Here is a 24,481-nt window from a genome sequence, read left to right as displayed (position 1 = left end):
AATTTGCAAAATGTTAAATTTGCTCTTAGACTGGAAATTTTGCTAAAGAACTATGAAAGAGCACTGAAGTTGACCTACATTTCCAAAATAATTGTAGTAAAATTGCTTTAAAATCCCAAATACATGCCAATTTTACAAAACTATTTAGTGTGTTGCTTCAATATGAGCTAAACTGCAATTTAGCCCAAAAATCCCAGCAGTAGATGCCAAATTAGCCAAAACAGTTAGCACGTTGCTAAAATACTAGTTAAACTCCAAAATAGTCTAAAATTCCTCAGTTAACTTAATTAGCCAAAAACGTTAGCATGTTGCTAAAATACAAGCTAAATTAGCCTATAAAAGCCTCAGTAGATAACAAATTAACCAAAAAACATAAGCATGTTACTAAAATATTAGGTAAAATATAAAATATGAAAGACGAAAACATAGCCCACGAATATAATTAAAGGCGTGTTGCTAATCCACTTAAAATTTGACATAAGACTTTCGCATTCATTTTCCATGGAGCATATTTTGCTCAATATTTCAAAAACAGCTTACTAAGCATTCACACAATAAAGTACATGCTTATATAGTGTAAAAACATTTAACCCCTTAACTCTTGAATTTCTTTCTAGGTATGAACATTTTCCTTACTTATGTTTTTGCTTTTAAGTAGGTCATTTTTGTTACATATTTTGCGACAACAGGGATTAAGGGGTTAAAATAAAAAAAAGTTAATTGACATTATTTGTAATTCATCAAGACATTTGTTGTTCCTTCTAAATCAAACTTTGTTTGTATGGCACTTTTTCAGCTAAAATGAATAAAACTGCTTTACATTTAGCATTTTCCAATTTTAAAAAGCATCAAAAAGACCATTACGCGCACAAAACATGTTCACACACACTATAATAAACCACAAAATGATTCACTCATAAGAATATCATTGAGGGGGTTAAATTCAAAGGTTACAGTTGATGATTCCAAATGTTTGACTCATAAACGACTTTCCAATGTGCTCAGATTCAACTTTCTCACAACATGTTTGTGTAAAAGCACTCATATTTTTGCATGCACTCTTCTAAAAAGTTATATTTTCTCCCTGCTGGTCCACTTTCCCCTCTTGAACCCCACTCGAGCCCCTGTGTGGCTGCTCTTGACCGCAAGGGGTTCAACTGCTTCCTGTCCCTCTCTAATCTGTGGTTCCCCCTCGCCCAATTAAGAGACTGATCTCCATTCAGACAGTTCTGCTGATCTGCTGGTGGAGTTGCCCCCCGGGGGCCACAGAGAGATCATTGGAAGATAATTGGGAGTTAATGAAGGCTCTTATAAAAAGAGGGGCTTCAAGTTGTGAGTCTGCACTTCCATAAAATCAAAGTAGAGGAAGTTGAAGCGATGTTTTAGCGTTTCCCTCTGAGATGTTTCTGTGCAATTTGCACCCAGGTCAATGTCACTCCAAACTCTGGGTGTGTCATAGTCAGTGTCAGGCTTCACAGCGTGATCCTAGCACTTGTAGAGGCTTAAAAAAGGCCCACTGAACCTGCCGCTCTGCGTGTCTCCCCCAGGTCAAAGGCCAGCGGGTCCTATTGATTCTCCCAACGAAGAAGTCTTTAGATCCTCTGTGCGCTCGCCCCTCTTCAGTCCACATGCTCCCGGACTCACTCTGCAGCCCCGAAAAGCCTCCCAATTGTGTTTTCTGCGTGCCGATCGATCCGGTTAATGTCCGAGGGGGCCTTCCTTTGGGATAACTGACAACTACAAAGGTCCCGTTCTGACAGTCCCCTGTCAATACAAATTTCCACTATTGATAAGTAATTTAAGAAAGACTTGGCGGCTTTATAAAACATCTGTTAAACAGAACTCTTTAACAATTACTCCTTGTTGGCAAAAAAGAAAAGAAGATTTAGTGCCTGTCCGTCCTCACTGATCGCAGCTGTCCCCCGATTTCCATTCACACCAACATCATGGTCGGGATCAGCTTCAACTAAAATTAACCCATTTGTTCATATTTTAGTAGTTCCTAACATTAAAATGAAAATATTTAAGCTAATATTATGTGATTCTTGAAATGTTTGTTGACTTTTCCTCCTGTTTGGTTAACAAAAAACTAAAAAAAACTTTCCCTACATTGTGAGAACACGTAATTTTTGTCACCTAATGATCTGTCTCTGATCAAATGAAAGCATTAATGTCAAGATATACGCTTTAGCTATTGTCCGATGTTTGATAAATGTTATGAAATGTAGTAAAAGTTAAATTTTTACCCCCCAATTTAACAAAATAATGCTTTAAAAGTCAAAACTTCCTAATAAATCTAGAACTTTCTACAGCTGGATAAATTGTCATTTCAAATAAGTTATTGAAATGTATTTTCCCCTGAATTAGTAGAATATAAATTTAAATGAATTTAGGTTTTCAACCACACAGTCATGTAGACGCTCAAATTCAATCATTTGAATGAACACCAAAGTCTCGGTAATGTCTTGGTGCTCGTTGGTTAGCTGGTGGGATTTGTAGTTTTGTGTTTGTTTTCTGTAAAGAAGCTTAAAAAGGAAATTCCTGCACATCAGCAATTTTAAGACAATGTTGGTCTTTATTAGTCCCACTTTGGGGAAATTTGTTTGATGACAACAGTCAAGGAACATATAGAAAAAGAGGCAACCTGGAAAAAACTGCTCCTAACCAGTCTTCCTCCAAACCTTTGACTCCCAAATGAAATACAGACTCACTTTCATCTGAAAACAGGGGTTTGGACCACTGTCCAACAGTCAGGCCCTTCTTCTCCTTAGCTCTGTTGGGACATTTCTTCTGTTGGCTCAGTATTTGTCTTGACCCAAGGAACCCAACAGCTGAAGTCCATCTCCTGAATGTGGAGGTTTTTGAAGCTGTTTCTCCACCTCATTCCACTCTTTCTGGATGTCTGCAGGTTTTTGAATCCTGTCCTTCTGATGATCACCTGAAGCCCACAATCGTCTCTTTTGCTGGTGGATCTTCTCCTGCCTTCAATTAGACTTTCCATACATGTGAGAAATTAAAGGACAATTTTACTGCATGTGATTGAACTTGGAAAATGCAAAACAAATTGCTGGTAAAAAAAGAAGAAGTTTTTTTTAATGCAAAGATCATTCTCATTGTGATTTTCTTACTCTCAGAAGAGTGGTAACGTCTCTGTAATTCCCTTTGCTATGTGACAACAGCTAAACCTGCACAACACCTGCTCAGCGGTGAGACTGTTGTCAGTGCCGTGACTCGGCCCTTTGTCATTTGTCCACTCTAATCCCTGCATGTGTAAGTGGATCCTCTTGGAGCAAAATAACTCCTTTTAAGTGGTTTTAAACACTACAGGAGGCACCAAAATCCACTAACTTCTCATTTACTTATGCATTTCCTTCCTTAATGCAAAGCGTTTTCATCCCATTGATTGCCGAACCAATTTTTCACTAAGCTCACTGATTAATGAAACGTCAAGTCGGAACTTTATTTGGTTAGAATTTAAAGATGCGAAGTCAGTGTGTCTTAGAAGAAGCGAGTTAAGTGGAGTTTGCTCTCATTTTGACTGAACTCTGACTATCTTGTGGGGTGAGAGATGAACCTGGATGAGCCCTGCTGGTCCGCAAAAAAGGGGAAATGATCTGGAGAAAGGGGGCATTAAGGGAGTCAGTGGTGGCGGCTCTAAGATGGGGAGGGTCACACACAAGCACACTCTTTGTGTGCCTCTAATCCCCCCAGCCAACACAGCTTTGGCCAGGTTTCATCATGAAAGTGCCATGAAATAACTACTTTTTTTCTCTCCTCGCTGTAAATCTCCCCTAATCCTGCAGGCTGTGGAGACAAAGGCCTCTGGGACCTAATCCTGGAGCTTTTAGTGGGGCTGAGGGGCAGGCCGACGGAGCCTCTTCTAAATGACTTATTTCTATCGGACACTAATATAGCTTGACAGCCAAGAACAGTGAAAGGAGAAGAGGGAAAAAAACAGGAAAAAAAGAGCACAAACATTTTCACATATTTTGGACGTCTAAGCAGCTGATTGTATGTGAATGTGAACAGAAGAAGTGAACCATGGTTACTCTTCCAAACCACAAAACAAAGGCAAAACCCCACGAGTCTATCTGTGAATACTCACATGTAGTTTCTTAAGATTTTGTGGCAGGAATGGATCTGTAACACTTAATAAATCAGATCAAATCCATTCATTTATTAAAAGGTTTTTTAGTTAGATTTTGGATTTTCTCCCTGTCCTTTCTTGGTTAATTTGTCTATTTGGGTACAAATTTGAGCAAACTTTCAGTAAAAGTTATTTTACTTATTCCACAGCTGTATTAACTGATCATACTTTTAGCTTTGGAATTTAACAAAAATAATTGAAATAATAAATTCAATATACATTTTACTAACACTGACAAAAAAATAGCAACCATAAAGAAAAATCCAATTTAAAGTAGGACTTTATCCAAAATTTTTTCAAAAACTATTAATATTACAATAAAATATAATAATATTTCACATATTTGATTGCATCATGTTTGCAGAACAGAACCTACTGTGGCGAAGACCCGCTACAAAGTAACTGTGCAAACAGAAAAGAAACTCCCAACAAAAAGAAAAATAAAAAAACACTGCTGAAAACAAAAAGAAACAATGCTGTAAATAAAAAATACTGGTGCAAATAAAAGAAACACTGCTGCAAATAAAAATAAACAAGGTTGCAAAAAACAATGCTGCAAACAAAACGAAACAATGTTGCAAATAAATGAAATACTGCTGCAAAAAAGAAACACTGCTGCAAATAAAAGAAATACTCCCAAAAGTTTCCAAAAACCAAAGTTTCCCTGAGAATCCACTTCCATTGTGGCTTCTTTACTAGCAGCTTTTTTTTTGTTTGTTTTTTGCAGCCACATTTATTTTTATTTGTTGTGTTTCTTTTATTTTCAGTAGCGCTTCATGTTATTTGAGACGTTTCTTGGCATGGGTTTCGGTCACAGGAGGGAAACTAAATCTAAATTTGTCAAATACAGTCACATGAAAAAAATGAAGATACTCTCATTAAACAATCTGCTATGTCTTAAAAATCTTCACATTTCAATATCCAATCTGATATTGGAAACATTCCTATAAAAGAAACTGATTTAATAAAAGTTGAAGAGTAGAACAAAAGATCTCAACAAAAAATCATATTTTAATGGAGGTCAAGTTTGGACCTCGTGCCTCCTTTTAGCTATTTTTGCTCTTTGAGACACTTTTTGTGACATCTACCAGTCCCTTAAATGTGTGAAAGTGTTTAAAGGTAAGCATTTCATAGAAAATGTTATATAGGCTCAAACATGTTTTTTTAATGTCATGTTATATCACTTAGTCAAACTGATGTGTCCAAATATCTGGGAAAATATACAGGGTTTCATAGTGTCCTAATTTTTCACATTTAACTTTGGGAAGAAAAGAACAATCCATGCTGAGGACTAAAAGAGTCAGAGTTGCATTATGGGATATGTAGTAAAAATAGTTTTGAGAACATTTGTTTAGAAAAAACATTCTAACTTATTTCTTTCTACTACGTAAATGTTGCTTTATGATTATTTCATATAAAAACCTTGCAGTTATTCTTATTCTTTTTTTTATTGCTTTAATTGATCTTTTTGTTTAACTCTGGGTTTCAGGCACTACAGATTAACTCCACATGGTGATAATTTAAGGCAAAATATGGTGCTGTTATTAAAACAAACCTGCAAAGAAACCCCCCCTGAGAGTCGGGGGGACCATCAAAAGCAGCAGTTTGGGGAAAGAGGAGATTGGGAGGGAGAAGACAATCAAAGGCTGCTATTTTAATCTGGCCTGCCTCGGAGATTAGCCGACCACATTGTTTTAATTGTTTTAACTGGAGGGAATGAAACGCTCGCTTATTGGTGGTTCCTTGGGCATAAATCTCTCAAGTTCAATAGTTTCAAAAACTTGAGCCTCCCTCTCTTCTCTCAGCCTACCTAATCCCGGCTAATACCTTTCTTTCTATTGGCTAATGGCGGAGGGGAGCATGGGTAAATGCTTCTTAAATAGTCGAGGGGTGAGAATGGGGTTTTCTGAGAATTAGATCCGTGCCAGGACAAAGAGCGCTGGTGGGAGTCAGATCAGGCCTAAAGCGGAGTACTAAAATATTTTTGGACGACAGTTTGGCCAAGAAGCGATCCTGGATCTGACGTCTGCGCAGGATTTCAGGTAAACTGTAGGTGGGCGGAAGTGGATGATTGATGGGAGATGATGATTAAAATAATAATAATAAAAAAAAAGAAAACATTAAAAATTACCATTATATTTTAATTGTTGGCAAAAATGTTGTCTTTGGAATAAGAAAATGAGCGTCTAAAACACATATTATTGATAATATCATCATTATTTATGTTTTTGTTTACATCTTTTGAAACAACATGACAAAAGTGTGCATTTGCTGTCATAAAATACACACTTTATTGATTATTTTTACGGATTTAAATGTAATAATAAGGAATTATATACATATTTTTTTATATTATTTAATGTTTTGTTTTATTTTGACAGGCCCACGATGAATCCTTTGAATTTCTGCGGGACGCCTGGTGCTGTCGCCACGCACCCCTACCAGGATTTGAACCCCATGTTGACGGACTTCCGCCGGCAGGTGGCAGAGCAGTACCGCGCACACTCCACGGCAGGCCCGTCTGCTCACACCTTCACCATGGCGGAAAGGCTTGCAGGTAAAGTAAAGTAAAGTAAAGTAAAGTAAAGTAAAATGAAATAAAATAAAATAAAATAATTCAACACCGCAAATTTCAACATAGGAAGAACATGTAAACTAAATAAAGACAGTTACTGTACATCATTATAGAAAAAAAATAATAAACCAAACAAAAGACACAAAACAAAGTAGAACACACATAAAAACAAGTGTACTTATTGTCTAACAAAAGTGAAAAAATGTCCTTGATTTTTTTTCCCATTAATTTGAATGAATATAAAAATGAACAAAAATGTCCTTATTTTGGGTTTGATATTTTACTTTTATGAATATAAAACTAAACCAGGATTGTTAATACATTCAGAAACAAAATACCAGATTCTTTTGTGAAATTACACTAAAAGTAATGTTTTTTTCTCTTTTTACCAGAGAATTTAGAAGAACAGAAATAAGAATGCAAGAATGGAAAGTGACATACATCAGTGTTGCTTATCATTATTAAGCATTTTATATTTACTTTTCATATATTTAAATGGAAAATAATTAAAGGCTTATGTTTAGATTCACATATTTTTTTTAAATTTGTGATCACCAAAAGATTCTTCAGAGGAAAGAAATTATGTTTGGAGTTTGCAACATCACACAAATGCATTAAAAAGACCTCCATCCAACAAGCACTTATACACAGAGACTTACAGTAATAGCATAAACAGCTAAAAAACTCCAACTTACATTTTTAAAACAATAATATAAATAGAAGTAGATTTATTGTTATTTACATGTACCTTTAAGGGACACAATAAATACAGAAAATTAAGCGACAAAATATTGTAGAACAGTGAAAATAAAGCTAAGGAGCAGTGAATGTTGAACTAAATATGCTGATTTATCTAAGCAGGATTTTTAAACATGGTTTGAAAGAAGATAGTTTGTGTTGTGAATGTTTGGATGGCTAGCAGTGCAAGTAAAGGTTTGGTACCCCATTAAGGGAATGAAACAAACCAGTGGAACCGTGAGAATAAATATAATGCAACATTTGAATTAAAATTGAACTTCTGGTTGAGGCCTGTTTATCCTTGATGAGATCCCAAAGAAGTCACGGTCCTTTCTATCAAGACAGGTAGTTTAAAAACATTTTTAATATGCATTTGTTTCCATCTCTGCTTGTTTTATCAGAGCTTATCCTGGAAGCTCGCTATGGCAACCACCAACAGAAGCAGCGCCGCAGCCGGACCGCATTCACAGTGTCACAGCTGCAGGCTCTGGAGAAGGCCTTCCAGCAGACACAATACCCAGATGTTAACATCAGGGAAAGGCTGGCCATGTGCATCAACCTGCCTGAGGCTCGCATTCAGGTGATCACATGCACTGCACAAGACCTGAAACCTACACTGCAGCAGCAGCTGTGCTGTCTCTGTCTGTTTAAAGTCGTTCTTTTACATTAATTAGTATCTTCACAACTGAAACTCAACAGAAATCTACAAAAAACGATATATATACATTTATATAGATTATTAATATACATATAACATTTTTTATATACATATAAATAGTATATGTACACATTTAAATCAAGAGAGTCAATAATTGATGCCTTCCTGGCTATTTTTAGTATATTTTGAACCCAAAAAAGCCATTCTCGCCAAACATTTTCAAATATCTTTAAATTTAGTGCTACTAAATAAGTTATTTTTTTATAATTTTATCCCATATATTTATAGATTTAAAGCATGTGACTATATAACAGTCATACTGTGGTCTTCATATCACATTAAGATACACAAAACCCCTTCACTTTATGCTTTATTCGTCCTTTCATACTTGACATTTTTATGTATGATTTTGTTTTTAGAGAACATTTAATAAAATACTTTAACATTTTCTTTTGCAAAAATTTTATTTTTAATAAAAGTAAATTTTATGTGTTCTCCTCCAGGTTTGGTTCAAAAACAGGAGAGCAAAGTTTCGTAAAGGTCAGAGATGTTCCACCACCGCCACAAGAGACCAAAATCCAGATGACGATCAGCATAACAGCAAGATGGGTCAGAAGAAAGAGAGGACTGAGGATGAGAAAGACACAGCCGTGTCACAGACTGGGAGTAACAACCCACCTCCAACTGGTTTGGATGAAACCAAGGATTTGGACTCTGAAACATCTCAATTTTCCCTGCAACTTCACTCTCCTCCAATTGTCCCCTTTGTGTCAGGGGTGTATTACAGCCAGCCGCCTCATCATCCTGCTTTATCCCCTGATGTTGTCTTTCCTCCATTGTTTTGGCCAACCATCCAACAGCACAGCTCTCTCTTGGCAGGATCTACATTCAGTTACAAGAAACTGTAATCCCCACAGGATTGACTTGTTAAATGCTGGTTATTGACGATTAAGCACTATGAAACATGAAATAAAAGTATTTGCACCTTTTCTCAATTTTCTTTATTTGTATTACTATTTGGGGGGATGCACAATGAGCTTTTATTATGGCTCCATTAAAGGAAAAAAATTCCAACAGTAGAAAAACTACGATACATTCACAACATGGTTTTTAGATTTTTTTTTTAAACATATGGCATTAAATAATTGTCACACCCATATTGCCTATGGTTCTTTTGTGTAAATTTTTATTAATAGTAAAAAAATAAAAGTTTTACTGTGTAACTCTGTGTTTGTTGGTAAGCATACTGAAGTCAACTTTTTATTCTACAAAAAGAGAGAATAATAGTTATCTCTGGCAGTAACCACAGAGATCAATTAAATCCATTATTTAAAAAAAAATAAATATTGAAATTTAAGATCAAAGTACTTAAAATTAATCTATAAAGTGCATCAAAATTTGTCTGCCACACAACATATAAAGATGATTTAGAAAAAGTACTGATAGTTAATAAGGATGTAATATTTTCTCACTGCCAAAATTCAGAACAAAAATGAAAGAAAGATGTGTTTCATTGCAAGGTGTCAAGACATGGAAGAATCTAAAACAAATCTATAACTTGTTAAAAAAAATAATTGCTCCTAAAATACAACCCATAAATCTTAACCCCAGGTACAATTTAGAAATTCAGGAAAAAGACAAAATTGCCAGTGTCAGGGTCATTCAAACAAATACTGTGAAGTACACACACACAAAAAAAAAAAACTACCCAAGGGGCATAAGAACAAGTTTTCTTTATTCTTGTCCCTTGTAAACAACGTGTACAAGATATTATGTTTCTGTTGTTGTGGGAATGAAAAAAATGAAGACATTTAATTGGAAAAAAAAGTTATCCAAAGAGTGACTAGATCAGAATAAAATTTTCTGAAAAGAAAAAGTAAAAATGTGTTAAAATTATAAATAATTAAACCGTAACGGGAAGCAAACAAATATTATAATTGGTGTTTATTAAAAGCATGTGTAACAAACAAATTCGTTCCAAAACATAACAATAAAAGAAGAAGAAGAAGAAGAAGGGAATGCTTGTTAACCAAACTCAACCAGTTTGGAGCAGCTTCCTGGATGCTACGTGCGCCTGATGTTTGGCTGGATTCACCAACGCGCCTGCGCCAGTTTTTCTACGTACAGGACGTTAACTCCTATGTGAATGAGGATGACGCTGCGCACAGTGCGCAGCAAAAGGAGGCTTAAAGAGACCACAGTGAAATCATAGCAACTTGAGGACAAGAGAAGCCAAACGGGGAAAGAAACCAACGAAGGAACAACCATGACTTCGAATGAGTTTCGAGGGATGATATGTTAAGGTAATGCGTTGTACTTTGACGACCAGCATTCTTCTAGATCTGGTGTTTTTGATGACTCGCCGGGGCTGTATTTAAACCTTGCTAGTTTGCTAAAGGCTAGCTTAGAGAGCAAAGCGGTAGGAAATCCAGACTAGCCGCTCGTGTGCTATCGGTTGCTCGGATTAAGGAGTTGCCCGGCAGTGGTCCGGGTTGTGCCCATCCATAGATCATGACAAATAAAAAAACAATTTCAGGTAAAACTAACAACTCTTTATCTACACATCGTCTATATATGAAATGAATTCAGAAGGTTGTCGATGGGACAATTTAATTTTTCAGTTATTAAGCATTTACGAGCTAGCTAAATGGAATATAGGCTTAAAGAAAATTAATGTTTTATGATATTTAATGTTTTCAATTGCCTTATTTAAATGTTTTCGCTATCATTCCTGATAATTTTTGCGTTTTGTTTTCAGTGTTTATAGAAGCTTGGCTAGCGATATGCGGTTAGCAGTTCTTTTTTTAGTAGGCGTTGGGCCAAAAGAGATGGTGTTTTTGTTGGTGCTAGAAATGTTAGCTTAGTTCGACGAAGACATTTCGACTTAAATGGAAAGTAACGATACATTATTAGGCACCAGTCATCAAACTAGGCGTGGGAAATTACAGTTTCTGGGAAATAAGGTAGCAGGCACTAATCGATATCAAGCTAGCTCGATAGCTTCAAACTGTCTGGCCTTGTGCGCTTGTAACGCCAGTTTTTAGAAGAACCCCCTTAACAGATTTCATCTTTAGTTATAATTTTGGTTTATATCTTTAAAACTTATATTGATAATCACATTTAAAAAAGTAAAAGTGGTGGTGCAAATTTGACGTTTTGAGTTCTTAAAGCGACTCGAAACTAACGCCTAATGACAGCTGCTAGGTACTATTCAGTAGACTGTTAGCATGTAGCTTTCAGCAGCGTAAACTCATAAAGGATGCCATTTGTTCTTCAGAAAAGAAACACTTAACGATGTAGCCTTGCTAATACAAGTGGGAATTTTTGATTGGGTTTTCCAACTTGGTGTTTTGTAATTTATGTAGCCTTATCTAATGCAATGCTAGCAAACCAACCTAAGAACAAGTGGATAGTCGGATTTATCAGTTTGGTGATTACTTCTTTTTGAATTTGAGGTATTTTAAACTCTAATTTTCTAAATTGGGCCTGTTTGTTTATTTTTTAAAGTTACTTTTGAAATAATTTAAACACCAAAACTATATGAAAGGGGTGGGGTGGCCTCCAAAAATGTATGAAAGGAGATTTAAGTCATTGGAATCAAGTTCAAAATAACAAATGGGAATACATTTTATTTTGAAAACTTAAGAAAAGCGAGTACTGTATAAGTACTGTAACTACTGCTACTTTGAATGTAGAATTAAATTCATTTATTCCTGCCCCAAAGACAAAACAGTTGTAAATATGCAGGATTTAGTTTAAAGCAACTTTCAGTAGTCACTTCAACTGAATTAATTCTTACATGGGTTTTGTGGTACACATTAATATTTCTCTAAAAATGTTCTTAAGTCAAAGTAAAGCAACACATGACTTACTATTTTCCTTGTAAAACCAGTTTGAGTATTCTCCTTTTCTCTTGACTGAGCCCTGTTACTGCCTTTCCCTTGGTAGTTGTATTTAAAAGGTGATCTAACATTCTTAACATCTCTTTTTTTTGTTCCTAGTGTGCTGGGTTTGCCCTTGTATTGTTTCCTTGTATGTGGTGTTAAATAATTTGGCATGCTGGACAAACTGTATCTAAGTTCAATATTGAGCACTAACATTGCTTACATATTTTTTTATTTTACTTTAAGTAATTGTAGCATTAAAGCTACAATTACAGATTTGAGATATAATAAAACATTGTGTACAGTTTTAGATATAAATTGTAATCTGGAGTTTAGGGTGGGATATTATGCTGGGCATTATGTCCAAAATCAGATTGGAGATAAATAACCAATTTTTACTTTTAAATCAAGTTTTCTAGCAAGAAAAAACAGAATTTTTGTCTGCTGTGATCACTCTGGTTCTGTTTTCTGGCACAGATCCCTCGGCCTGCTTGCAGAGGTGCATCACATCAGTTTTTCCAGATCTGAGAACAGCGTTGTTGTTCTTTGAGCACATAATGTGACGGAGAACGTCATGGTGTCAATTACCATTTCTACCAGTCCTATAAATAGACCTATAGTCCTATAATAGACAATGTCCGATTGTGAGAATTACCTTTCAAACATGGTAACAAAGGGTTCTATCTGGCTTGTTGTTGGATTTGAGTTTTTGCTGGAAATTTGGGCTATTCAAAAGTCGCTTGTGAAAAAATGAAGAAGAGCCCACACACAGGCACTTTAAACTTTGCCATGTTGGTAATTCTTATGAATTATGATGACCATACAAAGACAGGAAAAAAAACTTAATCTTGATTAGGTGGAAGAGCCATGATGGGACTGATCAAATAATGGTAGAAAGTGAGCTTGGATGAAAAACTTAAGTTTTATGAGCAGCGCCAGGGACAGCAAGAAGCAAATCCCTTTTGTGTTTGATCACAGCAGGAAATGAAACCACAAATTCCAACTAATTGATGAAATTAATTATTCTCCCAAATATAGGGTGGGGTTATACACCACTGACATAAAAAACCCAGAACTGACTCAATAAACCAGAATCTAATCGCACATTTTATGTTTATACGATTTTATTATTTTTCCTTTATGTTGTCAGTCCTCTTTGATGCTGCTAAACCACCTGTTAAGTGAGGCTGGATTTACAGCTTTACTGTATTGCATAATGTAGCATTTTTACGCTTCATTTACAGACACAATTTCAAGTGCTATTTGCTATATCTACCAGTAGAATTTTGAGGTAATATTTAGCTCTTTTGGTTCAAAATAAGTCTTTTGGTGCATTGACTTCCTAAATTTTATTCATTTTCAATTTGGTGAACAGCTATTGATCCCCCTGATCCTTTGAAAGCCCTATCAGCTGCTTTGTCATGTGCATAAGTCTTTTTAGTTATTTATCATAACAAATATTGAAGAGGCAGAAGGGGCAGTGCTAATTGTTTAGTTGGCACATAGTCCAATTAAACATAAACACTTTATATTTTGTAAGAAATTTGTTTTTACATTCTAAAGTTTTTCTTTCTTTATAAAAACATGTTGGCATCAAATAAACAACCTTTATTTGCCTGCTTATACACATACATTTCAGTTTTCCTGAATTTCTAAAGGGTGAATTTGCTTTACCATCTAAGATTATGTGCATTCCCATAGAAACAAATTGACTTTTGGCTTAATTCCATGCAGACCATTTAATCTTGTGGGTACTTCGATCAGGTTAGTTTTGTTCTCACACTCATTATTTCCTCTGGAGGAACAAACACCTGTTGTAAACTGCTGTAAGTCATTGTGAGTAGCTGCCTGTCAACTTACTAATTTAAACTAATTTCCTAAATTTCCACTCTTCCTGTGTTCAGCTGAGATTTGCTTTTTTTATTTTGAGCATTCAAGTCTGTTTTCAAACGGAGTGATTAGCAAAAAGTAGTAATTTTTTGTTGTATTTAATAAGGCATCTACTAATTCTTTAGGGAAAGGCAGCGAGCAGTTCTAACTACTAGCAGATAATTATTAAGACAGTCATGTAAAGGTCTTGATGTTTTTATTCTTAATTCCACAATTTTTCATCCAATGACTCCTGATAGAAGAGAGATACGTTTCATTTTCTAAACTGATTTTAGATTACTAAAACATTTCTTTTAAACAACTTCATCTACTTATATTTGATTGGAAATGTTTTATTTTAAGGTATCAAAGCAGAAATTATACAAAAATAAGATACTGAAGAAAAAAACGAATACAAAAATAAAAAAACTGAAATTTGAATCTGTGCAAAGATACATCAAACAGAATAATTAGTCATAAAATGACTGCATATTTAAATACACTAGTAAATAGTTCAGGCCCAAGTTTTAACTGTTCTTAATTTTTCTGTATCTAAGGATGAGTCAATTATAACACATGCCATTCTAAGCCCAACATGTTCACGCATTAGTCTTTCTATTAGATTAATGTGATTTTTCTGAAATATTTAACATTATGTTTTTGTATAACATTGAGCAGAAAGTTTAAAATTTAAGAACTTAACCAGTTGAGGTGGCTCAGGCATCTTGTCCGGATGCCTGCCTCCCTGGGGAGGTGTTCGGGCATGTCCCACTGCGTGGAGACCCCGAGGAAGATCCAGCTGGAGACTACTCTGTCAGCTGGCCTGGGAACGCCTCGGGATTCCCCAAGAGGAGCTGGAGGAAGTGGTCGGGGAGAGGAAACTGAGCATCTTTTCTTAGACCGCTGCCCCTGCGACCTGGTGTTGGATGAGCAGAAGAAAATAGATGGATGGAGTGAAATTTTTAAAATGGAATTTTACTATAATAAAAATTTCCTTTAGCAAACCTGCCATTGATAGGCTTGTCTTGTTTCTATAATTAATATAAAAATAATGAAAACATCTTTCTAAATATCATATGTATCAGTAAAATGTTAATTCCACTTCAAAACCATTCAATAAATATCTTTTCGGTAAAGTGAAATGAAACATTGAGCCTTTCCATCAGAAGATAGCTGCCCTTTTTCAGTGTCTGCATTTTTTGTGTACTTTATCCTCTGAGGAATTGTATGAAGTTGATGGAGTGACTTTGATTATGTTAATCTGAATTTATTGTTTGGCTTGGCAGATAGGGAATTGAACTTGAGACTTGAACTTGAGTCTCAACCAAGCCTCACAGGGAGGGATGTTAGACTTTATGTAATGGTCCCTCTAGGATTCAAGACTTGACTTGAGTTTTGGAACAAATGAACAATGCTCATTTGATTGCCTTTTTTTTTATTATTCCTGCAAGTCGTCAATGTCAGACGTAGATTTTATTTTTTTGGTAGGCACAAAAACTACAGATGTAATTGAGTTTTTTAAGGGCTGGTGTTGTTTTTCCTCAACAGCATATCACATAGAATGTGTGTATGAACAGAACTGGTATTTGACTCTAAAATTTGGTCCTTCAATATGTTTTTTTTTTTTTTAATGATAAAATTCAGTTTTCCCCATCAAATTTTGTATTTTCTGTAAAGATAGTATCATCCATTAATGTCTTGATTAGGTTTCCTTTGCACCACTTAGCATTAGGCACATATTAATTTGCCACATTTGGTATGATTGGATTTCTAACTAAAAGGTTTAAATTATTTTTTTCATTTTGCTCAAAGGCACTGAAGACATTTAACATCTCAACTAAATTTGGGTAAAAATAAACACCGAGACATTTGTACATAACTCTTCAGCTCCATGTTTGTTGTACATTATATAATTTGTATTTGTCTTTTTTGCTTTTGCAGACACCAAACCCTTCTCATACCTGTTCTGCTGCTTCTCAAACTCTGGATTTCTCGCTGCCCCGGCCCTGCAACATGGAGATTTTCTACAGTGCCAATGATGGCTGACAAGAACCTTCAGAAGATGCTCCCAAGTGGCCTTGTGGATACAATAGCTGTTTCTGGATCTCTTTTTTTATGACTACGATTGGTCGTCTGCTGCTGGATTTGTCCTAGTAAAAGACCTGCCTTCCCATCAGGCAAGGACCTGCAACTCTGAGACTGGAGTGAAGAACCTCAAAACAACGAGCCCCCTCTTTTAGCAGACAGCTTACTTTAGCTACAGCGTGTCTCTGAGTGTGCTTGGTACATTTTAATCGTGACACCTTTCCTCTGTCTTGTGAGACCAGTTTCCCTCCCCCCTCCTTAAAACGTTCTCCTTTGTTGTTATTGGAGTCTGTCTATGATTTGCATGGCTGGAGACTAACCGTGGAGAGGCCAGGGTATCACAAGCTTATGGATTTTGATAAGAGAGGGGGCAAGGGAGAGACAGAGGAAGGGAAAAAGATGTCCAAGACGACAGGCAGCAGGACTGGGGGCAGGAGTTCAGGGACCAACTCTGGAGTTCTAATGGTTGGTCCAAACTTTCGTGTGGGGAAAAAAATCGGCTGTGGAAACTTTGGAGAGCTGCGGCTGGGAAAAAACCTCTATACTAATGAATATGTGGCCATCAAATTGGTAAGTTCATCTCAATTAGAACTGAACAGCCATTACTTTTTACACCCTGGAGAAAACAACTTGTGAATAGTTTCATTTCATGTCTTACTGTGAGATGTGTGAATGTTCTATGTGAAAATCCATATTTTTAATGTTTTGTTTTTTCATATTTTGGTATTTAATTAAGCTTTTTGCATCATTGCTTTTGCTAAGGAATCTCATTTTTGTAGCTTCTCAGTTGATAGTTGAGACATAATGCAACTACAAGGTTTTTGTTGCTTAAATAGACTCAGAATTTTCTTGAAATCATTAAGCTCAGTAAAGGTTTTCTTGTTCTTGTTTCTGATTTATGGGTGTAACAATTCATTTTAACAAGGATCTGATTCATATCTTAATCTGTTATTGCTGATACAGTTGATGGTCGATATTGGTTCATTCAACCAGTATGTGGATACAAACAAGTGAACAAGAATACATGGCAAACCCAATCGCATTTTAGTTTCATACAGTTCAGGCCACTGTTTTTCCACATCAAAATAACACAAAGAAAACCTTCTTAGAACATGTACCACACTGTATGGTCACATGTCTTTGCAAAATTCAAAGGGTTTCCAAACATTGGACTATAATACTGGCTTGATCATTTTTTGCTGCCATCACATGTTTGATAAACCCACTGTTCCTCAATCCTAATGGTAGTTTCCAAGATTGATAGGATCATTTTTTTTCATTTTGAAATTATTTTATAATTGTATAGGTCGATTTAATTTTCAAGCTATTTAATAAGTCTTTTGTTTGTGTTGCTTTAAGAGCCATAGTTGTAACACCAGTTGTGATAATTGTTTCCAATGATAAGTTTTTGTTTTTCAGTTCATGATCTCACAGCTCCCTGGGGTAACCCGGTGAATGTCACTGCCTGTCAGACAGGCAGAGGCTGCTGCTCAGCTCTTCCTCTTTACCTTGGACAAATAATAGCTCTGTTATCTACAGCCACCTGCAAACATATCCCTGACGTGAATTGTCTGTCTGCATTGTTACAGCTATGACTGTCCTATTTCAGGTTAGATCTGAAATCATTGTTACTAAAAGCTGTGCATTTTGATAAGGGAAAGCAACAAATTGGATAGGCTGGGCAATTCAACACAAGTCCTCTGTTGAATGTATTTATGTATTTTTATTTTATTTTTTTTATATATAATTCCTACAAACAATTTGTCACTCTGAGGTTACCAACTTAAACTCAAATGTTGTAATACATGTGTTTAATTAACAATAATAAAAGCCCTAAAGTAAAGTTTCTCTCAAATGCAATTTAGAACTGATTGCATTTAATTTAGTGAGTAGGATGTTGGAAGTTAATTATAACTTTTTTTTTTTTTGGCTAGCTATAGTTTCCACCACGGGTCTGGTAGATGAGCCATTCAGTTTTCTTGTATTTCAGACATATTTAAAAGGCAGCTTAGTTAGAAATGTTACAATTTTCTGTTGAATACACTTGTTCACAAAGTTGTTAATGTACAATACACATATTCATTTAAACAACTGTGTTTCAAGCTTTTCTAAGCTTGTAGAACTGATGAACTGATCTGGGTGGACTTTGACAGAAAAAATGTCCCCTCATGGAAGCAGAATTGGAAAACTCCTCCACAACAGAGAAATGTTTTTATGACTGGAGGCGTCAGATAATAAAAATAAAATCTAGAAATGTCCCATTGAACAAATTTAAGGTTTAATGACACAGTATCCTGATTAAACTCCAGACTACGAAATCAAGTGTGATTTTGATGTTAAGTGTCCCAGTAAAGCATTAGGGAAGTTATGTAAAATATTAATTTATGTCTGGTTACTGATCTACCAGGAAGCTAATATATCTGCTTTGTTTGAGATAGTGACTGCAATATGAACACCTCCCTTTTTTTTTAAAAATCCTTCACTTATAAATGTTAAATATGGTCCTCTAAAAGACGGAGCACAATTATCAGCATGTAGTTTCCGTCTTTTATCTGTTATTTTTTTATGTTTGTGGACCTTTGCTCCTCTGGATTGAAGGTGAATTCTATGGATCAACCATAACTCTACGATAGGTTGGTGCTCAACATGGTGTGTCTTGGAGCTTCTGTAAATGTTGATGCAATAAGCGTTGGAGAAAACACCCAGTACTGAAGGGTGGCCTTTGTTGGCGAGCCTTCTGGGTACACAGTGGTCTTTAGTCCAGCTGGGCACTTTCTCACACAGACAAACCTGTATTTGGTGTTGGCATGGCTGCACGGTCCATGCCGCAAGTAAACTGTAGGCTTTAGGGATGTTACTTTAAGGGCGAGATCCCATCGTCATTTAAAACGAGGAACGTGAGGGCAGTGTCATTTCCCTCTGCTGAGAAAATGGCTAACGTTATATGTGATTGTATTTGCCCTTTAAACATTTACTTACTTTTTAGTTTTCTTTCATAAAAACACTGCCCTCTTAATTTTTCAGGAGTCTGTTTTGTCAATGTAAACTGCACTTCTTTACCCCATTAATTTTACTATGATGTAATATTTTAGTAAAAAAACTGCACGAAAAGCAAATAATGGTACGGATTTGATGTGTAGAGTCTCCTGTATAACTTGCCTTTAATTTTGGCAACATCTGCTTGAACATAGTGATTATTGTGGACACTTGTTTGTGTTGATGACTACCTTTGACCACGATAAGGGACTGTCATATTTTCTGACCTTGGAAGGATAATAATAAGGGTTACAGTGTTGACCCCTGTTACTTGCAGGATTCAGACGAGTCTTTCACAGATGCTTGACATGGCAGAATTGTCATTTAAAAAGGCCAAATATCTCTTCCAAAATGCTAAACTTGTTTAGTTTTTATTTCACAAGGTCAAAATTTAGTTCAGTTTATAAATCATTTTTAAAGTCTATCCAAAACCAAAGATGTTTGGTTATGTAAAGACTCAACTTGGGGTTGTGAGGGGCTGTAAGCTTGAGGGAGAACAAAAAATGGTCAGAGTGGGACTTCAATAATTTTTCACATGACTTGGGCTTTTAACTGAAATAGACGGGACTTTTTATTAAATGAAAGAAAGTATTCTTGCTTTTAAAACAGACATCCAACCTGCTACCTGCCTGAAAAAAATTCAATGTTTGCATTTTAACCTCACTTTAAAGTTCTGCTTGATTAATTATGTTTCAAACCTGCTTTATCATTTAGGTATGTGAACACACGAACAGGCTTGCATTGTATGCCAAACCCACCCTTTCTACCCATCTCTGAAGTATGAGGAGAGGCCTTCACTGTAGACCAGCTCAGCAGCTTACACAAGCCTGCCATGTGGCAGTTGTCGTAAAACTGTGAAGGCACAAAGCTTTATCAGCATGTTTGGCTGGAATTAAAGTGACATTTTGACGATTTAAGGTCTTCCCTTCTCTGCTTGGGATCTTTAGAGTGCATGCTGGGTAGACTGAAAAATAAATCCTGGGATGTCAAAAGCATGTAAAAGCCCATATTAAGTCAACGAGCTAATCCTTTAATTAATCAGTTGCTAAATGCAATACTGTTCATTGATGGACACTCTTCAGAGATTAAGTTAAACTCTGTCAAGATTCAGCAGATAAACCCTTTACTGAAATAAGTGCAAATTGAGGAAATAGAATAAGCAAGTCAAGTTTTTATCTTTGGAAGACTAAGTGTAAATCCTTGTTCCTATAAAGTTTGTTCTTATATTCAAAAGTTCACTTATGTATGTGATACCATGTGGGCATAAAAACAAAAAATGGCTGCATGGTGATGTGTAGTGGTTAGCACTGTATCACTCACAGGGAAAAGGCCTTGGTTCAAATCCTGGCTGAGTTCTCTCTGTGTTAAGTTGGCATGTTCTGCTTGTGCATGCGGGGGTTCTCCCTAGGAACTCCTGCTTCTTTCCACTGTCCAAAAACTGCTTTGATGGACGAGTCTAGATTGCCCCTAAGGTGTGTGTGTGTGAGGCCCTGTGATGTACAAGTTAGTTGTCTAAGGTGTACTTTGCCTTTGCCCTAAAGTAACTGTGGTAGACTCCAGGAAAGCATGTATAGAAGATAAATATATATTTTTGTGCTTTTTAAACAGTTTTGGAGACAGTTAAAAGTTTCAAATTTCTCTAAAAGAGTTTAAAAGAAAGGTTAGGTTTTGATCAGTACCAAACAGGCCCAAGTGGGTCTTTTACTGGGAAAGGTTGCAGACCCTTGGGTTCGCTTAAAGGAGAGTCCAAAATATACCTAAGGTTGCGGGCCGAACAACAAAAACATTTAAAACTACATTTTTAAAACATAACTTTTTAACATAACTATGAATAATAAAAAGGCAGGAATATTATTCCAGATTAAATCAACTTAAACCTTAAAATACTTTCAATATTTTACTCTCTCTCTGAATATACTATAATTACCCCGGGCCTTGACTTTGACACGTGGCTCAATGTGAACCAAAATTCTTTTCCCCTGATAATCTGGAACAAATTTTAACACAACGCTGGTCTGGGATCTGGAACCACTCTTGGACCCATCTTTCAATGTGGTCTTGGTTCATTTCCAGTTGTACTTAGCTCCGGTTTGCTCCGAGTTTCCTCAGGCTGAATAGGGTCTGTGCTCAGAGCGGAGCAACTGGACCAAAACAGCCACCGTAGCCGGGCATTACAGGATTCAAACAGAGTAGAAAGGAAGCAACTGATGAGCTGCAGGCAAATGTAAGGCAACGATGAGACACAGCAATTCATTGAAATTTGCTCAGATGAGTCCAGGCTCATTAAAACGACTTTTAACGTGATACACATCTCGTACTGTTTTCCCCAACAATCCACATGTTATAGACTCTTATCAGTACCTTCATAGCTGGCACCTCCCCATTGCAGCCTGCCTCCAATGTACACAAGTAGCAAGTTAAAAACTGTCAGGACTTGATCCAGATTAGCGAACTAACAGACCAGCAGACTTTTCCAGGTTTTTTTTAGGGTGAACACACCTTTAATGTTAAAAGGATCAACAAGTTTTCTACAGGTGGCAGCAATAATTTGGGTTAAATTCTTCTTATCCCTGAATGTTTTTTTTTTTAAACTTGAGCTTTTTAGGTTTGCTGTTTAAGAACTAAATAGCAGTTTTTCAGGCCATGCACTGTCGAACTTTCTCTGATTCCAGGAGTTGGGAATCCCAGGAGCTTAGACAGCAGCTGATGACACAGTTTAAGCTAAAGTTAAATGTGAACTGAAACTGTGCTGGACACCGGCCAGCTGTTGCTCCCTGACCCCACTTAGTAATTTATACCACATCGCTGCCACAAACTCCTGATCAAAAACACATCTTGAGGAAGAAAAAAGTACTCAAAAATGTTTATATTTTCAGCTGTTTTTTGCAATTATTATGCTGTAGTTGGACCTGCCGTACAAAACTGTAAAGGAATCACTTTGCCAATTGAACATTGTTGATCTCTACCTGCTCTCTGTAAGCATTTTCACATCTATTTTGGGCTCTTTGTGTCACGCCAACCCTATGATTCTGGATGTGGCATACATATAGGAACTCTGAATGTCACAATGACTTTGTCCATGATAAACAGCAAAGGAGGCTATTTTTATGTTGCATTGCATCTTTTAAAAATATAGTCTTCACTTTGTATCACAGTTTATGTTGTCACATTTCTGACTTAAATGTGGTAAATCTTGGATTACAGAATATGGCCTTAGCTATATTTTTAGCCTCATCCAAGCCATTTTTAATCTCGTTTCAATTGTCATTTTTGTTTAACATTCCAGTCAGCTAAGTACTTCCTAATTCAAAAGAATAAGATTTTGTCAGTAATCAAAAGTGATTATTATATAATGCAAAACTTTGTTGAAATGTATGTAAATAAATCCGAATCCAGGCTAGGTTGGCTTTTGCTTACTCCTTTTCTCTTCCATAATGTTTTATTACTTTATCCAATCATTATTTATGCTTATTTTTTATCTGTATTGTATCAAAGATTATATAAAGCCTGCTTTAAATCAGACTTGTTTAATCCATAAAGGAGGATTTTTTTTATGTTCTCATGGCTTGCTCCATCATTGCTTACGAGGGTCACATTAAGTTAAAATGCAAGCCAATACATAATCTGTGATGATATAATCATATATTTGTACCATCTTCTAGTACTTTATCCTTAAGAATGATCCCTGAAATGGTATTTAATACACGTCTCATTCCAGGCCTTTTATGCCGAGTTGTTTCAAGTGTGACTGTAATCAAACTTATTTCCGTACCTTTTAAAGTTTTATAAAAATATTTATTTCTGTTTGTCTCCACCAGTTTGATAAATTACACTCTCTGGCGAAGCTAAACATACTTCTTTAAAATTAAGTCACAAGAGATGCAGTTGAAGATGTGGGGTTTAGTGGAGTTTTGTTTGAAATCACAATGTTCTCACGTTTATGCTTGAATATATTTGAAAGAATTTATATATTTTGTATAACAGATTAATTGTATGATCATCATAGACATGGTAGCACAACAGAATAATAACCTAACAGAAATTAGGTTTTTGCTGTTGTCATTTTTTTCTCACAGCAGTAAAGAAACGTGTTCATGACTGCAGTGTGAAACAGCTGAAGGGGAGGTGTTACTTTAGCAGCAGATAAGATGGGAAAGAGTCCGCTTGGCCTGTGGATCAGCTTACAGTGGAACAGTCCAGCACACTTTAAAAACTGCTACTGCAGTTGTGGTACCATATGTAATAACCACAACTTCAGTAAAAAAAAAATGCAAATTATGATCCATCATTGGAACAAAATGAAAAAAACCTGTAAAACTTGATTCTAAACCTGTAAAAATACAAATAATGAATGGGCTTCTGTTTTGATTGTATTGGACCATGCAGGTGTACCCCCTTAAAGTGACCTATAGCTGCAAATGCTTGTAGCATACAAAGATTTAGCATCAGACATGTGCTGCTAGGCTCTGGTCGTTTAAAAAGCTATAGCATGGCCATCTGCTGGGAATACAGAGGAGTCCTAAGTATGTAAAGCTGCCATAAGCCTCTGTTTCGTATTGTAAGCTGTTTTTAAAGGGTCCTGTGGGCTGATGCCATCTGTTTTTTACCTTATTATTTATATATATATATTTTGTTCTCGTTTCTGCTGTGGTGCAATTTTCTGTGAGACATTCTTGTTTGGTTTCATGAGGGAAGTGGTTGGTGCTGCAACAGTGCTGTGCTTCGACTGTCAGACCATTCACGTCTTCCACCTACTTCCACTCTCTTGTTGTTTTGTTTGCTTCCTGTTTTTGACCGTATTTGATGTTTGGTCCGAATTATTCTCAACTCTATTGATGTCTTTTCTATCTTTAATGCAATGACATGTAGATGGAATATGATGAGGAAAAGAGAACTGCTCCATAATGACTCCAAGTGAATTGGAACAGCACTAAACAAATGTGACCCTGTCTTGAGCTGTAGACCTGATTAAGGTCTACCTTACACTCCTTAAAAGACAGGTGGATATCAATTATTTTAGGACTCTAAGTTTAAGATTTTGTGACACTACAAAATGATTTAAGACCCAGATTCAGGCATTGCTTGCTGTGATGTGAAAAAAGAGTTTTGCACACAACACATTTCAGTGAATTATAGTTGACCTTAAATTGGTAGAAGCAAGCTGGTGATGGACATCTTATTGCTTGCATCACATGAACATAAAAAGACAAAGACAGTAGAGAGCCCAACAAGAAGAGAAATTGACTAAGTTTGGCAGAAAAGTTATTCACTTCTTGATTGATTTCATACCTTTCTACCAACATAATCTTGCTCATATCTGTGGTTTCAACTGTTATTGCTGTTGCTCTCATTACTCTACCACCTTTTTTATATGTGTATGTATACTTTACATTTCTATAAAATGATTTATTTTTCACTCTTTGTTTTCTACTTTCATCTGTCTATCGATGGAACCCTTAGCAGTTATCAAAAAGTAAATATCACAGTGC

General features: G+C 36.0%; 2 protein-coding genes across 2 annotated transcripts in view; both read left to right on the top strand.

Annotated features, from left to right (window-relative positions):
• The first annotated feature begins 5,505 nt into the window (after window positions 1-5,505).
• zgc:101100 (uncharacterized protein LOC445169 homolog) lies at window positions 5,506-10,096 on the top strand. Its single transcript, XM_024279039.2, has 4 exons — window positions 5,506-6,189; window positions 6,529-6,704; window positions 7,862-8,040; window positions 8,622-10,096. Exons 2-4 carry the CDS (start codon window positions 6,536-6,538, stop codon window positions 9,024-9,026), a joined length of 753 nt encoding a protein of 250 aa, XP_024134807.1. The 5' UTR covers window positions 5,506-6,189; window positions 6,529-6,535; the 3' UTR covers window positions 9,027-10,096.
• A 144-nt stretch (window positions 10,097-10,240) lies between these two features.
• csnk1g2b (casein kinase 1, gamma 2b) overlaps window positions 10,241-24,481 on the top strand; it is a 33,544-nt gene continuing 19,303 nt past the window's right edge. The window contains exons 1-2 of the mRNA XM_024278640.2: window positions 10,241-10,421; window positions 15,813-16,526. Of these exons, the coding sequence (XP_024134408.1) occupies window positions 16,305-16,526 (222 nt within the window). The 5' untranslated portion in view covers window positions 10,241-10,421; window positions 15,813-16,304. The remainder of the gene's footprint in view (window positions 10,422-15,812; window positions 16,527-24,481) is intronic.

Source organism: Oryzias melastigma, linkage group LG4, assembly GCF_002922805.2.
Source record: "Oryzias melastigma strain HK-1 linkage group LG4, ASM292280v2, whole genome shotgun sequence".
Classification (NCBI taxonomy): domain Eukaryota; kingdom Metazoa; phylum Chordata; class Actinopteri; order Beloniformes; family Adrianichthyidae; genus Oryzias; species Oryzias melastigma.
Note: the sequence above shows the minus strand (reverse complement) of the source record. Positions and strands in the feature narration are given on the sequence as shown.